General features: G+C 55.2%; 1 protein-coding gene across 1 annotated transcript in view; it reads right to left on the reverse strand.

Moving 5' to 3' along the window:
• Positions 1-16,147, reverse strand: part of LRRC7 (leucine rich repeat containing 7) — a gene marked incomplete at its 5' end in the record, with an annotated part of 20,988 nt that extends 4,841 nt beyond the window's left edge. Inside the window, 7 exon segments of the mRNA XM_057387001.1 lie at positions 84-302; positions 2,370-2,489; positions 5,879-6,028; positions 8,800-10,480; positions 11,314-11,494; positions 11,700-11,811; positions 15,947-16,147. Of these exon segments, the coding sequence (XP_057242984.1) occupies positions 84-302; positions 2,370-2,489; positions 5,879-6,028; positions 8,800-10,480; positions 11,314-11,494; positions 11,700-11,811; positions 15,947-16,147 (2,664 nt within the window).
• Positions 16,148-16,401: the final 254 nt, after the last annotated feature.

The raw sequence follows: 16,401 nt of genomic DNA on the forward strand, positions 1-16,401 counted from the left end.
GCGCAGCCGCCCCTTTCTCGCCCGCGGTTCCCCAATCCCCGGTAAAGCCGGGCCTATCCCCGCCGGGCTCCGCGGGCTCTCACCTGCTCCTGGTAGGCGTCGGAGCTGCGCTGGCCCTTGGTCTGGATGAGGCAGCGCTGGGGCTGCGGGGCCCGGGAGCTCTGCGACACGGGGATCTGGATGGGCAGCGGCGGCTGGTACTGCTGGATCGTCACCTTGTTCATGGCCCCCTCGTAGTGCTGCTCGCGGCTGCGGTGCTGCAGGCTCTGCGACCCCATCAGCGTCTGGATGTGGCTACCTGCCTGTGGGCATGCTTCTGTCAGCGGGGCGGCCCGCTGGGGCCGGCGCCATCCTAAAAAACTGTCCAGTCCCGGTCTGATCTTAAAAAACCCGCCCAGTCCCGGCGCGATCCTAAAAACCCGCCTGGTCCCGGCGCGATCCTAAAAGACTGACCAGCCCCGGTCTGATCTTAAAAAACCCGCCCGATCCCGGACTGATCCTAAAAACCTGCCCGGCGCGATCCTAAAAACCCGCCCGGTTTTGGACCGATCCTAAAAAACTGCCCGGTCCCGGCCCGATCCTAAAAAACTGCCCGGCGCGATTCTAAAAACCCGCCCGGTTCTGGCCCGATCCTAAAAACCCACTCGGTCCCGGTCCGATCCTAAAAACCCGCCCGGTTCCTGACCGATCATAAAAAAACCTGTCCAGTTCCGGACCGATCCTAAAAACTGCCCAGCCCTGGTCTGACCTTAAAAAACCCGGTCTGTCCCGGCGCGATCCTAAAAAACTGACCGGCACCGGACCGATCCTAAAAACCCGCCCGGTCCCGGCCCGATCCTAAAATCCTGCTCAGACACGGACCCGATCCTGAAAACCCTCCCGGTTCCTGACCGATCCTAAAAACTGATCCAGCCCCGGCCCGATCCTAAAATCCTGCTCAGCTCCGACCGGCTCCTAAAATCCTGCCCAGCCCCGGCCCGATCCTAAAAACCTTCCCGGCCCGATCCTGAAAAACCGCTCGGTCCCGGAGCGATCCTAAAAAAACTGCTAAGTCCCGGCCCGATCCTAAAACCCTGCTCAGCCCCGGCCCGATCTTAAAACCTGCCCAGCCCCGGCTTGATCCTAAAAAACTGAGCAGCCCCGGCCCGATCCTGAAAACCCACCCAGCCCCGGTCTGACCCTAAAATCCACCCAGCCCGGTCCGGCTCGGCTCTCGGAGCTTGGAAAATCGCGATTCTGATATTTCCCATCCCAATTTCTTCCTTGCAGATCAGAGCGCAAACAGCTCGGCTGCCAGAGCGTTCTCCATCCCACACCATCCGCTCCCCCTCTGTGCCCGGGAGGGATCTCCGGGTCTTTGTTTCCCATTTCCCAGGAATTCTCCGGGATTTCCCTTCCCCCAGGAGCCAAGGGATAAAAGCCGGGAAGTCCCGGGATTGTCACACGCAGCAGGAACAGGGTGACATCGGGACTCCTCCTGCTGGCACTCGGCCCCGGGATGGGCGGATGGAGCCCGGGACAGCGATCCCTGGGATTATCCCGGRTTTTTGGGATTTTCCAGCTTTGTGCTCAGGGCTGGCAGGGGCACCCAGGGGAGCTGCGAGCGCTGGAATTCAACATCCACCGAATTCAACATCCACCGGCACTGGGGTCGGGTATGGGATCCTTCCCCTGCGAGGGCATCAGCCAAAGGGGCTACACCCAGCCCTGAACAGCGTCATTGGGGTGAAATTTGGGATGAAAATGAAACCTCGGGATGAAATCCTGCAGGACAAGGATGGGAGCCATTCCTGAAAAATATCATTGGGATGAAACCTCGGAAAGAAACCTCGGGATGAAACCCTGGGAAGAAACCTTGGGATGAGACTGTGGAGGACAAGGATGGCAGCCATTCCTGAGCAATATAATTCGGATGAAACCTTGGGATGAAATCCTGCAGGACAAGGATGGGAGCCATTCCTGAAAAATATCATTGGGATGAAACCTCGGGATGAGACTGAGCAGGACAAGGATGGGAGCTACTCCTGAAAAATAGCATTGGGATGAAATCCCAGGATGACACCTGGGAACGAAAGCTTGGGATGAAACCCTGCAGGACAAGGATGGGAGCCATTCCTGAACAATATCATTGGGATGAAACCTCGGGATGAAACCCTGGGAAGAAACCTCGGGATGAGCCGTGCAGGACAAGCAGCAGCCCTGCCCCGCGCTCCGTGCCCGCTCAGAGCCCAGCCCCGCGGGGCACCGGGCGGGCACAACACCCTGAACACCCAGCAATTCCTGTTTAACCCTCGAGCACACCCCAGGCGCTGCCCAGAGCTGTCCTGCCCCATCCCGGGCGGGCTCGGGCCGTGCCGGGCACCCCTTACCTTCTTGGTGACGGTGTCGGGGGGCACATCCCGCCTGCCCAGCGGGTACGGGTTCCAGGGGCTGCCCACGGCCACCTCGTCCTGCCCGTTGTCCAGGAGGCCGCTCTGCTGCGACGGGCTCTGTTCACAAAGGCAGGGCAGCCTTGAGTCAGCGGCACCGAGCGGCCCCGCGCTCGCTCGGCCGCAACACCCGGACCGTGCCCGGCACCGCGGGCACCGCGCCCGCTCCGCACCGGCACCGCCACCGCCACCGGCACCGGCACCGCGGGGCTCTCTGCAAGCAGGAGGGCTTGAGAGGTTCGGGGCAGGAAGAGCGAGAATAATGAATGATGAGAGACAAGAGAAAATTCGTTCAGCRGGGCTCGTTACTTTCAGAGGAACGGATTTTTGGCAGAATTCCAGATTTGAGCAGTCTGCCGTTAATTCCGGGCTCGGAACTTTCTCGCCGCTCGTTGCAGCAGCGGGATTTTCTATTTTGTTAATTTTTTTTTTATTTTTATTTTATTTTTTTTTTAGGAAGGATTTGCCACCCAGCAAAGGGAGATGTTTGTGTTTTGTGCAGCACATCTCCCCTGGTGGCGGTGCCGAGGTTGTGCCGGCTCCGTGCGCAGCTCCCAAACCTCCAGGGCCATCTCAGTGCAATATTAACCTGGAATTCAATGTTCTCCTCAGCACGAATGGCCAGAACACACAGAGAAACTTYCCTCAATGGTTATCATTCCCGTTCCTCTGCTGTTCCACCTTTAYTTTCCCCCTGGTTGTTTCCCTTCTGTTTTCAGGACTTTTGAGGGGGTTTGGATTTTTCCCGCCCCGTCCTGATTTTCCATCTCTCTATTTCTTAATCATCACTGGGAATTTTCCCAACACCTCTTGGGTGTCAGACTTCCCAAAATTCCAGCATTGTCCTGCACTGAGAGCACCTGGCACTGTGTAAGTGCCTATTGAGTTCTGATTAATGGGAATCTGCAAAGAGACAAAAAAATATCTGTTCTTCCCCTCTGCCATCCCAGCAATTCCTTCTCCAGCTTAGACTAAAAAAAATATCAGGATACACTTCTTTAGAAGGCTGAAGAATTGTTTCATTGCTTTGAAGTATGAAAGCTGGGAATTTGTCCATTAAAAACTATTCTTTAACAGAAGTTGAAAAGTAAATAGAAGGAAATTACGATTTAAATCACACCTCTGAGGTGAAGAGAAAAAAAAATCCAACCTTGATTATTTAAAAAGAAAGAAAACCTTCACTCTAATTCTTTCATCCTTCAAGAAACCTTCCAGAGAAGTCACAGAAGTTGTGATTTTCCTTCTATTAAAAAACAGTGGAAAAGCATTTCCCATTTAAAGACCAGGATTTCCTTACCGATCTTTTTTTTTTCCCCTCACTGAAATGGAAAAATGAGCCATTCCCTCTGGAGCTGTCCCGGGAATGTGCTCACACCCCGAGGGATCACTCCTGGAGATTCCTGGGTGCCCTCCCCAGGCTCATTCCAAGGAAAGTGGGAATTCCCATTCTGGGAATGCGCTGCACCAAACCACCGATTTTTAAAACTTTTTTTTCTRGGAGCTGGGCGCCAGAAATGGRAARGATCCCACTGGAAAACSCTGRGACKGCTCTGCAGAGGGRAATCTGCACTGCAGAGGGAAAARGGAAAARGGAAAAGGCAGAGGGTGCTCCCAGATTTTCACAGAGAAATCCCAGATTTCATTTGCTGCAGCCTAAGGAATCCGTCCCCTTGCAATATTGGAGCTGGGACAGGCTGCAACCCCGCCCMACTTCCACCAAATCGGGGAAGAGAGGAGAAGCAGCGCTTCCCGCATTTTCTACACGGAGTAGATTGATGYCACAACCATTTTCAAAGTAATTCACGGTTAAAGTCGATCTCCTGACAGTCGGACCTCACTCATTACTCTCTTGAATCCARGCCACGGGAGGGAGGGAGGAGAGGAAAGGGTTAAAGTGCTGTGGCCTGGATTCTTTAGGAAATGCAAGTTCTGTGCAAGGTGTGAAGCAATCAAATCAAACAATCCCCGACATTCACAGTGTTTTTCCAACAACAGTTCCTTCCCCCACTGCAGGAATCTTTCCCAAGAATCATTTCCCCCCAACAGCAGAGCAAGAGAACAACCCCTTAAGGCAATTCAGCATCACAGTTTCTATGGACATGGAGCAATGGAATGTTGGTGAGGTAGAAAAGCAGAATAACCCAYGTCAGACCACGCCCCGGGATGCACCAGGGAGAATATTCCCGAATTTCCCGATATGAATCCATCATTAATGTTCACCTACAGCCTCAAACCCCGCAAGGGCTATGGGACACCTCAATCCTAACGGGRACAGGGAGCAGCACCATTCTGTGGGGTCCGGGGACAGGAACGGTACCCGAGCAGACAGACAAGGTCTTGGAAGCGACGACAACACGGGGATGTCACCCCTGGCCAGCACACACAGCCAGGAGGGGTGGAGGTGACAGAGGATGGAGGGTGGGGACAGCGGGACGGRCCCGACACGGCTCCCCCGGCCGGGACCGCCCCAATTGCGGCTGGAGAGCGTGTGGGGCCGAGGGCTGAGCTCCTGCTGCTGCTGGGTGATCCTGCTCTCCTCAAAGCTGAGCTCTGAGCCGAGCCTGGCACCTCCCCCGGGCATCGCTGCTGCCCTTTGGTTCCTCACAGAGCTGCTGTGCCAGGGCAGGGGGAGGCTGAGCCCTGCCCTGGGGCACGGAAAGGTCTCAGCATCCCCTCGGTGATGCTGAAAATCCCGCAGGAATGGCCTGGGGCACCGAAAGGTCTCAGCATCCCCTCGATGATGCTGAAAATCCCGCAGGAATGGCCAGGGGCACGGAAAGGTCTCAGCATCCCCGCGGTGATGCTGAAAATCCCGCAGGAATGGCCTGGGGCATGGAAAGGTCTCAGCAGCCCCTCGGTGGTGCTGAAAATCCCGCAGGAATGGCCCTCTCTGCCTGGTCCTGGGTGCGCCTCCCTACAAATATTTGCTGGGGATACACGGTTTTGTGTGTCTGTGYTTGTCAGCGATATATTGATAATCGATATAAGATCCACACTAAATAAATGAGGAGAATATTCTCTCTTTTTTAGGCGTTACTCAAAATTTAAAATGGTTTTGGGTGTGGTAAGGCGTTCGAAACTCATCAGGTACTGCAGCCCATCCAATTAATGCTCAAATCTTCCAATCCCTGTCTCCTGCAGCCCGTTTAAACGCACATTTAACACTTCCACACCTATTTTTCCAGGATCAAAGGGCCCCAGAGCAAACCCACAGAGCAAAGTGTGTGCGAGGAGAGCAGGACAGCAGCAGTGACAGCCGGGGAGCTCCGGAATCCGAAAAGCGAGGGCAGCCGGGGGCCGAACCGCATCCCTGCCGGCCCCGCTTTGCGGATGCGGCATCGAAAAGCACGGGAGGAGGAGGAGGAGGAGGAGGCAGAAGCTAAACCGGGACGAAGCAAAGATCGCGAATTAACCGGCAATGCCGGGAATGCTGGCTAGCCCATACTTACTTGCGGTAGAGGTAGCTCTTGAAGCATTTGGTTTTCAAATTTAGATTTAGGCTGCAAGTTTAAAGTCATGCTTCGGCCGGCATGCATGGCTGGAACCCCTCCAGAGTGCAGCATGCCAAGGCTAACTGTGTGGTGTTTGTAAGCAGCGCTCTGAGTAGAGGAAACAACCACGGGACACACATGAACACACATGCTCAGAATTAAGTCTCACACAAACATGGTTAAGTTCACAGAGTTTTAGTTTAAGCCAACAAAAAACGGTCCCGAGTGCCGAGAGCTCCTCCGGGCATGCACGGCTCACACACAGCGAGAACATCGCTCCTGGGACGGGACACGGGCACCAGAGAGGRTCCCACGCTGACAGCACATGGGGGTGGGAGCTGGAGGGAGGGCACACGGAGCGAGGCTTTCTTTGGTAAAAAAAAGGCCGAATTTGGGCTCGGCTGCGCAGCCTGAGGCGCGGCTGGATCGGGGAGCAGGATGAGGGTCCGGCACCGTGACCGGGACAGGTTGGACAGAGCAGGATGAGGGTCCGGGACGGGGACCGGGATCGGCCGGGCCGGGCAGGATAAAGGTCCGGGACCGGCCGGGCTGGGCAGGATGAGGGACCGGGACCGGGATCGGTCGGACAGGGCAGGATAAAGGTCCGGGACCGGCCGGGCTGGGCAGGATGAGGGTCCGGGAACGGGATCGTGATCGGGACCGGCCGGAGAATGAGGGACCGGGTCAGGGTCCGGGACTGGCCGGGCAGGGCAGGACAGGGGTCCGGTACCGGGACAGGTCGGACAGAGCAGGACAGGGGTCTGGTACCGGGATCGGTCGGACAGGGCAGGATAAAGGTCCGGGACCGGCCGGGCTGGGCAGGATGAGGGTCCGGGACCGGGATCGGGATCGGGACCGGCCGGAGAATGAGGGACCGGGTCAGGGTCCGGGACCAGCCGGGCAGGGCAGGACAGGGGTCCGGTACCGGGACAGGTCGGACAGAGCAGGATGAGGGTCCGGGACCAGAACCGGGATCGGCTGGGCAGGGTAAGATAAAGGTCCGGGATCGGCCGGGCAGGGCAGGATGAGGGACCGGGACCGGGATCGGGACCGGCCGGACAGGGCAAGATAAAGGTCTGGGACCGGCCGGGCAGGGCAGGATGAGGGACCGGGACCGGGATCGGCCGGCCAGGGCAGGATAAAGGTCCGGGACAGGTCGGGCAGGGCAGGATGAGGGTCCGGGACCGGGATCGGCCGGGCAGGGCAAGATAAAGGTCCGGGACCGGTCGGGCAGGGCAGGATCAGGGTCCGGGACCGGGATCGGTCGGACAGGGCAGGATAAAGGTCCGGGACCGGTCGGGCAGGGCAGGATGAGGGTCCGGGACCGGCCGGGCAGGGCAGGATGAGGGTCCGGGACCGGGACAGGTCGGGCAGGGCAGGATCAGAGTCTGGGTCTGGGACCGGGACCGGCTGGGAAGGGCAGGGTGAGGGTCCTGTGCCCACCCCAGGGACAGCGGCTGCTCCAGGGCTGCCACCAGCAGTCAGCCCCGCTCCTCGGAGCCCTGCACCCATCAGGAACCGCCTCGCAGGGGCCAGGGAGAACCACCAGTGCCATTTCCCCAGGGCTAAAGCATCCCTCAAAAAACGTTATAAACCCAGTGTGAGGATATTCCTTAAAGCAGCAGCATCTGGGAAGCGTTCACTCCCACCAGGAGGGGCCCTGCTCGGGCTGCACTGSTTTCCCTGGGCTTGAGGCAGTTTCCTGTGGGTTTACACAGCACCAGGAAAAGAGCTGGGGGAGGAGAACCCTCGGAGCCCCTTTTTAAAGCTTCCCCGTTTGATGCTTAAGGATAATTTAACATCATCACGTCCTCACAACGGGAAGGTGAGGAGAACACTCACACAGGACACAACTGGCTTCTAATGGCATTTCACCACCCCGGAGCAAATCGGATTCACGGATTAGGTCATTAAACAGGTAATGGCTGAATCATGCACTAAAGCACCCTTTGGACAGAAGGCAAATCAGCATAACTTCCTACAGCTACAAGGAGTAACGATCACATTCCCATTGAAACAGTGCAGTGGRTATCACCCAGGGATGGTCCTCGGTCACAGACACCTTTCAACCCCTGCACTGACAGCGACACCAACGCTAAAATACATTTTATTACTTATTCCCTTTTTCCTTTATTCCCTTTTACTGCCAAGACGTGCCCAGCACCTCTCCAAGCTCTCTGTTGTCACTGTCGTGGTGGCTCCAACAGCGCTTCCATCAGTGGGACAGAACCTCAGGGTTTGTCCTAATTTTGGGCAGAGCTGCAGGAGTCACCACCTCAGTGACAGGCACTGGGGCAGAGCTCTGGATTTACCCGGGATCCAGAGTCACCACCCCAGTGATGGGCACCGAGGAACATCACCAGTGTGGAGCCTCTGGATTTACCCAGGATCAGTGATGGGCACCGAGGAACGTCACCGGTGTGGAGCCTCTGGATTTACCTGGGATCCAGAGTCACCATCCCAGTGATAGGCACCCAGGAACGTCACCGGTGTGGAGCCTCTGGATTTACCTGGGATCCAGAGTCACCATCCCAGTGGCTGTCCCAAGGGCTGTCACTGGGGCAGAAGCTCTGCGTTTACCCAGGATCTGGAGTCTCCATTCCAGTGAAGTGCCCCAAGGAGCACCACCAGCGTGGAGCCTCTGCAATCAGGATCCAGTCTCCACCCCCGTGACCGTCACCAGTGAGGCTCCTCTGGATTTACTGGGACCCCTCACTCCGGCTGAGCACCCCCAGGGCCCYGGGYGGGCCGGTCCCCCTGACACCACGGMGGGAACRTCATCCCTGGGAATTCTGGCGGTCACCACTGCACGTGCAAATCGTTTGACAGAGCGAAACACACAACTAAAGGCATTAATTGCAGAGAAATGCCAAACATACCCTGTCTAACCTTCTAGCTTCTATATGTCTAAGTAGCTGTTGTCTCCAGTCAGCGGGCATTTTAGCACAGCTCTCATTTCCCTTCCCGGGGGGAGGCCTCGGCTTTATATCACTGCTATCGGAAGGCTTGTCGCCATAGTTACCCAAGTTATAGTCTGACGGAATCTTTTCCAGCAGAGCTGCCATGGTGGGCCTCGCTGAGACCGGCCGCGCTTGGGCCGTGCCGTAGCTCTCTGTGCTGTAGCTTCGTGCGGACAGGGGCCTCCTTTGCGTGAGGTTTTTGACCGGGAAGCTCCCGGTCTGGGCTTTCACTTCCTGGTAGGAAGGRTGCTCGTCTTCGTAGCGCCCGTTGCGCTTGAGGAACTGCGCCTCGGGCACGGCCACTCCACCCTGGCGCTCGGCGGCACCGCGGAACGCAGCCCGGCCGTACCTGTCCGCCCCGGGCAGCTCCTGGGGCTCGGCCACCCTGCGGAACATGGACATCTCGGCCGAGCTGACCAGCGAGTCCGCCCTGCGCAGGAACCCGGGGCGAGTGGCCGGCCCGGGGAACGGCGCCGCCGCCGGCTCCTCGCCCACCGAGGGCTGCGAGAAGGAGAACACGGGCTCTGCGGGCGCGTAGCCGCGGTAGCCCCGCGGGCTCACCAGCTCCTGGGGCAGGCCCTTGGCCGGTTGAGGCAGGTAGTCGGCGTTGAGCTGGAAGGGAGGCAAGAGCCGCTTGTCRGCCGGCAGCTCCACGGCGCCCTGCGGGTTGAAGCTTTGGTCGAACTGATAAACCTTCTTGGTGGCGGCCGAGGCGCGGTGCTGCGGCTGCGTTTTGACGCTGCCGTAGGTCAGCAGCTCGTCGTCCAGCATGGGCACGGACTGGCTGCGGGACATGCTGAGCACGCCGTGCTCCGGRCCCAGCAGCTTGTCCACCCTCTCGTGCGGGCCCACCGTGTCGTTGCCGGATGCATAGTTTTCCAGGGGGATGTTGTACACCTTGTACGCCCCGATGTCGATCTCGTCGATGCTCTGCGACTTCTTGAACTTGTTCGTTTTTAAATCCCTCATCATSGGGGAGAGCCGCTCCGTGCTCTTGCTGATGGAGATGACGTTTTTGGCGGGGTCCGGGCGACAGTGCACGTGGGAATAGACGTTCGTGAGGCTCCTGTTGGCGCCGGGGTCGTGGTACTCCCACGGGATTCCCGGAGTGAAAGTGCCCGTCATTTCGGGGGACTCCTTGAYGTGATCCTTCCGCTCGGGCAAAGGGCTGGTGTTGGGGGTGCTTTCCAGTTTGGAAGGAAAAGCTGTCCTGTCTTCAAAAGGGCTGGGGGTTCTGGTCCAATTTTGCCAAGGGTTGGGAGGAGGCACTTCAGAGTCGTGTGTGTTTCTGAGCGCGGGCTGCTCCAGCTCCAGCGGGATCCCCACGATCCTGTCCTGCCGGATCAGCGGCCGGCGCCCGTGCGCCGAGGAGCTCCTGGACTTGCTGCTCAGCAGAGGGTTGGTGCCGGCGCTCTCGGCGCCGCTCTCCTCGGCCACGAAGCCCGTGTTGTCGTAGTGGGAGCCGTCGTTCCAGCTGTCGGTGAAAGCATCGCTCAGCGGGCGCCGCTCCGGGCGCGCCGGGACGCTCCCGGCYGGAGCCGCCTCCCGCTGGCTCAGCAATGGCTTGGTCTCCAGGGGCTGCGGGAACGACTGCGCCAGCCTGCGGGGACAAGAGAAGGGAACAAGATAAAATGTCCTCTGTCCCAGCACGCCGGCGCTCGGCGTCCTCGGGAAGCCATCCGGCCTCTCCCGCCTACGCTCGGGCTTTGGGATCGTGCGGGAGACTCCGGGGATTCTCATCACGGAGCGTTCCCAGCTGGAATCACCGAGCCCAGGAGCCAGACCCGACCCCTCGGTGTTTTTAGCACCACCCGAGCTACTCTCAAGCTGTTGGAAGCTCCACGGGTGCTGTGCCACTGGTGGCAGCAGGATTTTACCCTGGAGCAGAGATTCTGTCAGGACACACGCGGAGAAACTAAGGAGTCACTCGGAGGCCCGGCTGGCTCCGAGCCGTGTTCCCAAAATCCCGCTGAGCACTTCTCCCTGCTGTGAAAATCACGGATGAGCCACACAGAAGGCTTCTCCCCACCTTTTCACCGGAGATGCCAAGGTTTGTGCSTGTGCTCATCCAGCTCTGTGACGGGGCAGAGCCGTGGGTGGAACACGAGGGGATTTATGGGATCCTGGCACAGACGGGACAGGATCCTCCTGGAATGTTTCCAGTGCGGGTCATGGCTTTCCAAGAACCGCCTGGAGGTCCAGGGAAGAGGAGCAATGACAGAACAACAACTGCAGCGGCTGCAGCTCCATCTCCAGGAGCTTTAACGCCTCCTTAGGGGCAGCACCAGCTGTGGGATATCCGGTGCTTATGAAATACGGAGATAAAAACGGGGATTTTTTAACCCAAAACGCCTGAGCAAGGAGACGGAGTCACCGTGAAGCCCTGGACGGGACAAAAGGCAAACGGAAGCCGTGTCAGGAAAGATGTCACACCTGTTCCCCCACAAAGAGTTATTCACTGCTTCCTTAGCCGTGGTCTGCAGCGAGCCCATTTTTACGTGCGCGTTGGAGGAGCCTGAGGAAGCCTGGGAAGGGGAATAGTCTGAGTAAGTGCCTGAGGAAACGCTGTTATTCAGACAATGGATCTTATCTGCTTCAGACTCATCTGTCGACTCTGAAACAAAACACAGCAAACGCGTTCAGGGGGYGGCACTCGGCAGCGGAACGCCAGAAAAACACATTTATTTTTTTTTTTTTCACGTTAAAGCGACGGATTGTTATCGATGCGTGCACAGATATCCACGGGCTGAGGTTCACAGCCAGAGGTGGAACATCTCCCGCGCCCCAGTTCATCTCAAAGGCTGCCAAGCCATCAGTACCTTTCTTGTCTTTACCCAGCAGGACGAGTTTGGGGGGATAGAGCGGCGTCTCGGGCATGGAGGGACGGAGCTCCCCTATCCTCATCTCGCTGGCGGGGTGTCCRAAGGGATCCTGAGGGACACAACAACACCCATGAGCACAGGGAACTGAAATCCTTCAAACTGCAGCACACACACAGATCCCAACCTTTTCCCTGTGACCATTAAAACACCCTGACCCCACCACTGCTAACAGTGCCCGCAGAAAATTCTGATTAATCCTACACAAACACCCCTCAAAGTGACGGTGACGTGCTCGTGCCAGAAATGTGAACAAACCAGATGGAACTGGCAGGATGCATCGAGGCTGTGCAAACATTTTTGATGGAGTCAAGGTCACCAAAACGCTGAGAAATAAACACAAATTGAGAGTAAACAATTGGCAGTTGAGGAGGGAGGATTCCTCGCCCGGTTATTTGTGGTGAGTCCTTCCAGAGGTTCCCCTGGAGATGTCCATAATTAAAATGGCTTTGTCTCTGAGGAGCTGGTGGCTGAATTAAAATGATCTGGATTTAATAAACTTCTGCCTGAGAGTTCRGCACATCTGACCTTCAAACAGGAGGTGTGCTGAAAATAGCACCGGTTGAAGCGGGGGAGGGAAGTGGCGCTGTTCCTAGAAAGAGTTGTGTTAAACTGGGACATCCAGGCTCGCAGGGTGCTTACGATGCCTCACATTTTCAGTTTCTCTATTTCCACATCTCTGTAACTCTGGGATTCTTCAGTGTTTAACTCCAGACTGCACAGACAGTGCTGAGCTCCTGCTCTCACATTTTCACACAAAACAATTCCTCTGCAGCCCCAAACTCAAGGACACCTCCCTGGGCCAGGCCCCAAAATAAGATATTCCCCCCCAGAGAATTGGGTAGAGCCAATTTGGAGTCAATGACTGCATTGGCTGCAGCTGCAATTGGAGGATTCAGCCCCGATTTTGTGCAAATGGACAAAAGTGAGAAAGGGTGAAAAACCCGTGAGCATTGTCCATTGTGGGTGTGGGACTGCCCCGAATGGCCCTGCMATAACAGAATTTATTTTATTCTCTGGATTATGTCCAGCCTCTCTTTTAGGTAAGCTCCATGAGCTGAAGGCACCAACAGGAATTTTGGGGCCTTTTTGGAAGCTCAGAGATGAGGAGGATGAGTGTCCTGGGGGGATCTCTGTACCCTGCCCTGTCCTTGGTGAAGGTTCTCTGGTGAATTTGGGCACAAAGGGAGAGATGCAATAATCAGAGAARCAACTGAAACCGGAGCACCCAAACCAAATCCACCCTGCTGGAACGTAAAATGCTACAACATTTTCAACATCTTGTTTTTACTTCCAAGGAGGAAGCTTTCACAGGTTTACTCATCATTTACTCCTTGTAGTTGATGGAGATTTGCAGCAGCATTTGCCAGGTGATTTATCCTTTAGAGAATTTAATTCTGTTTACAGCAGAGCCATTCCAATCTTTGGATTCTCTTCCCAGAAGAGCTTTGACCAAGCTGGTATTTAGGGCAGCACAGTTCCACAGTGATCCATCCCCCAAAAATTCCCTTCCCCATGCATTCCCGGGGTCCCCTCGTGCCCGGTGCCACCCCCAGAGCCAGCYCACGGTGCAGGGTGACAAATTGGTGCACAGCCCCATTTTTTTGGGCGGTGTGAGTGCAGGGAGGTGCCAGGGGAAGGGAAGGAGGGAGGTTCTCCACCTGTGGAGCCCAGGGCTGGCTGTACCTCGGAGCTTTGGGCACCCTGGGCTCGGTCCTCCCTGCCCGGGGTTGCCATGGGGGGCTGCGGGGCACTCTCGGGGTCACACAGAGGGGTCCTGGGGGGCTCTTTGGTTTCTTTATCTTGAACCTGGAACCCCAATATTGTGCCATGAAAGCTCTGGGAGTTTGAAGCTTAAACTGCCCCCCTTGCTGTAGGAGAGGGAGACCCAGCAGTTGTATTTTTGACAAGATRGCGAGTTCAAGGTTTCATTCCATTCCTTGAAATTCCCTATTTTACAGCATTTTCCTTTTCTTTTTACCCCCAAATCCAGTCATTCCAACAAAAACCAGTAACTTTTGAAAGAACCACTCTGGCACTTGTGAATCTGCCAKGAATATGTGAAATATGCTGTAAAAACTCCAAATATTCCATTTAATTCCATTCTCTTTATGAGAGTCTTTTACTTGAAAGCTCAAGAACAAAATGGTCACTAATGGGAAGAAAATTGCACGGAGAAAGGGAAGAGAGAAATGCAATTGTGTTGAGCCAGGATTTGTTCCTCGGGAYGAGCTGGGGAAGGATGCAGGAAGAGGAGAGAGAATTGAGGGAGGAGAAAATGCAAAATACAAACCTCTGAAATAACTGGGGAGAGAAATATCACCAAATACTCAGGTGAGAACACAAGAATGTTAAATTATAATTTATATAATCCCGAGGAATGGGATTTTTGGAGTGCCCAGAGTCCTGGGGTCCACTCACAAAGATCATAAAGGCTCTGCTTGGAGTGGAAGCGCTGAGACAGAGGAAATGTGGGATTTTTTCCATCCAAATACATCAAAAACTTGAACTGTAAAGACCTGACTCKCTGATTTTGATATTCCTCATCACTTCTCATGGAAAAGCAGCCCAACTTCCTAAATAATCTCAGACTCCTCTTTGGCAAAAAACTCCCATCTTTCAAAAGAATTAGGATGATGAAGAGGTTGGTTTGAACTGATGATTAATCAAGGCATTGTTTGCTCGTTGTGGATGAAGGTGAAGGATGGCGCAGAGGATTTGAAATGCAGCTTGTTCCTCACTCCAGATGCTCCCTTTCATTATTCAGAAACAGTTTCTGAAGRGCCACGTGCAAATTAATTGCAGGGAAAGCCAAAAGGGATCAGAAACGGGCTTATGTGAGCAGGAGAAGTGAGTGCTGCACCTGAAATTCAATTACCTGGGATCAGAAAGTGCCTTCAGCCCCATCTCAGCACACCTGCGATTTCAAAGTGAGCCCCAACTCGAGCTGGAGTCTGTCTGCTAATTATCTGCACGGCAAATGGGGCTTAATGATGTTTTATTTAATGGGTTACAAGTGAAATCAGGCCAGTATTGTTCATGGATCCATTCACGACCTGCCTGCGCTCCCCGGGTGTTTTATCCCAGTGCAGGGAGAAGAAAATGGATCTGCACCCCTTATGGGAGCCACAGAGTGTTGGGGAGGACAGGAATGTTCCTTTCCTTCTCCTGAGCTAATGGAATCCTTGTGGTGCCAGTCTCCATCAGGGAAATTGAAATCTGAAATCTGAAATTTCCCCATCCTTTTAATGCAGATTGTGGGAACGGGGAGAGCTCACAGCCCTGGCTTTGGGAGAGGAGGAGGGAGGAAACCACAAACCCCATTATTTAATGGGATCAATTGTCAGCCTGGGTTCTGAATGCAGCCATGCAGCTCTTTGTGCAGAGGTTTTGGCTCCTGATTCAGGTTGAAGTTCCCAAATCCCCCATAAAGCCCAGGGGTGTCTCTGCAGGACATTCTGGGGTCACTGGAATTATACTTTATGGGGTCACTGCCATTTCCTCCTTCCTGACACTCCTGGGGGAGGATTCCCTGGCTCTGCCAGCTCCCAGGACACCACTGGGACTCAGCCCATGGGGGTGTTCAGGTTTTCATTGAAAAATTCAACGTTATTTTAACAAACATCAACAAACTGCTGATTTCTGGAGGCCACATCACCAACCACAGGGCCAAACACCTGAAACCTCTGCCAGGCCACACGGATTAAATTCCAGATGGGAATACATCATATCCAGATGGGATAGAACTTTAGGAATTCACCTTTTGGTGATGGATCCTGGGATAGAACTTTAGGAATTYMCCTTTTGGTGATCGATYCTGRSAYAGAACTTYAGGAATTYMCCTTTTGRTGATCGATTCTGGGATAGAACTTTAGGAATTCACCTTTTGGTGATKGATAATGGAATAGAACTTTAAAATTTCCCTTTTGGTGATCAATCCTGGGATAGAACTTTARGAATTTCCCTTTGGTGATGGATTCTAGGATAAAATCCTTTAGGAATTCAGCAGCACTGGGAAAAACATCAACTCAATCCAAACCCGAGCACACCCCAGCAACTCCAACAAAACCTTACGGGGGAAACAATGATTTCTCTGAGGTGTGAGGATCCCAGCAGATCCAAACATCACTTGGCAAAGTTCAAAACCCCTAAAAATGAGTGGGAAGGAGCAAGATCCCCAACATTACCTCCACAGAGATCTCCTTTGGGGTCAGGGGCCACTTGTGCTCGTACTTGTCCTTGGCGCTGGGCTCGGGGTTGGCGCTGGGCACGGCGCTCTCGGGCCGCACGCCCAGGCTGGGTTTGCTCACCAGGTTCTGCACGGATTTCACCATGTTCTTCAGGTCCTCGGGGTACGGCGTGGGGTAACGCTTCAGGTTGATCTCCACCTGAGCAGGAGGAGGAATTCCAGTGAGGAATGAGAGAATAAAAACAGTGGGAAAACAGAGCAAAGCAAAGCCCGGCTCCGGCCCCGGGGTGGGGGCACCTTCCTCGTGCTTGGATGGGTTTGGGGAGCTCAGAAATGAAATCTGATCATTCCCTCTGTGCCAGCCCAGGATGGAATCCCAGAGGTGTCCAATGGGATGGGAATGGTTCCAGCCCAGGATGGAATCCCAGAGGTGTCCAATGGGATGGGAATGGT

Source organism: Malurus melanocephalus, unplaced genomic scaffold (genome assembly GCF_030028575.1).
Source record: "Malurus melanocephalus ecotype Western Australia unplaced genomic scaffold, MMel_1.1 scaffold_1111, whole genome shotgun sequence".
NCBI lineage: Eukaryota > Metazoa > Chordata > Aves > Passeriformes > Maluridae > Malurus > Malurus melanocephalus.